At 54.6% G+C, this 999-nt stretch overlaps 1 protein-coding gene across 1 annotated transcript in view; it reads right to left on the reverse strand.

The window, feature by feature from the left end:
• Positions 1-84: 84 nt before the first annotated feature.
• LOC105854503 (mast cell protease 3-like) overlaps positions 85-999 on the reverse strand; it is a 56,632-nt gene continuing 55,717 nt past the window's right edge. Inside the window, exon 5 of the mRNA XM_012733987.1 lies at positions 85-319. Within this exon, the coding sequence (XP_012589441.1) occupies positions 143-319 (177 nt within the window). The 3' untranslated portion in view covers positions 85-142. The remainder of the gene's footprint in view (positions 320-999) is intronic.

The raw sequence follows: 999 nt of genomic DNA on the forward strand, positions 1-999 counted from the left end.
GAAAAATTTAAGCTATAAACTATAGAGCATTTGGAAAGAGAGGAGGGGTCCATGATTTCCCCCTAGAAATGAAAGTAATAAAGTCCCTGGCAGCCCCCAGCCCTCCACCCTGCTCCAGCCTCTCCCAGAGAAGACAGATGGATCAGTCCCGGGCGCTTCCACCTGGTCCCTGAAGTTTGAACTGTGACATTGTTTTTTCTATCCAGGGCACATAGCTGGAGATCCTGGTGTAGACTAGGGGAGGCGTCCCATCTCCTTTTCCAAAGGAGTTGATGCCCTCAGCCACCTTGTGACACACCAGGGGGCCCCCAGAGTCACCCTGTGGGCAGATAGAGGGAGAATTGAACTTGGCTGCCTGTTGGCTTTGCCCCTCCCACGTCCTGGCCTTGGGATCCCCGGTAGGGCAGGTCTCAGAGCTCCCGCCTGCCCTGGCAATCCCCTCCCTCTCCTGTCCAGGGAGCTGCTGCCCAGGGGTAGCTGAGCCAGTCTCCTATCACCTAGGACAGCAGAGCACTGCAGATGGCTGGTGCAGGCCGAGTCAATCAGGACATGCCTGTCTCACTGCCCTGGGCTCAGGAAAGCTGGTTGTACACAGATGGGCATGGTAGATGCTTGTGATCTTACCTTAGCTGAAGCCTTCCTTGTGCCTCGCTCCCCCACACATATCTGGAGGGTGTTGTTGAAAGGGTGTTTGTAGCGATGGAGGCAAGCATCCTTATATTCAACTTTAAGGTCTACCTCCTGCAGTTTATCTGCAGTCTGGGCATTGACACCTAAGCGCCCCCATCCAGCCACCGTGCACACCTTCCCCGGCATCACTGAGTGGTTCTTCCTGGGCAGCCTGATGGTCTGCACATAGGGATTCAATGTGGCCTTCCTGTGAAGCTGACAGAAAGAAAAGAAAGGAAACCTTATCTGCTGCTGACACACAGGACAGCCATGAGGTTGCCTTCTCACAGCGCGAGGAGAGTAAAGAGCCATAACTGGGAAGGGGAAAAG

This window comes from Condylura cristata, unplaced genomic scaffold, assembly GCF_000260355.1.
Source record: "Condylura cristata isolate star-nosed mole 26May11 unplaced genomic scaffold, ConCri1.0 scaffold00045, whole genome shotgun sequence".
Classification (NCBI taxonomy): Eukaryota; Metazoa; Chordata; class Mammalia; order Eulipotyphla; family Talpidae; genus Condylura; species Condylura cristata.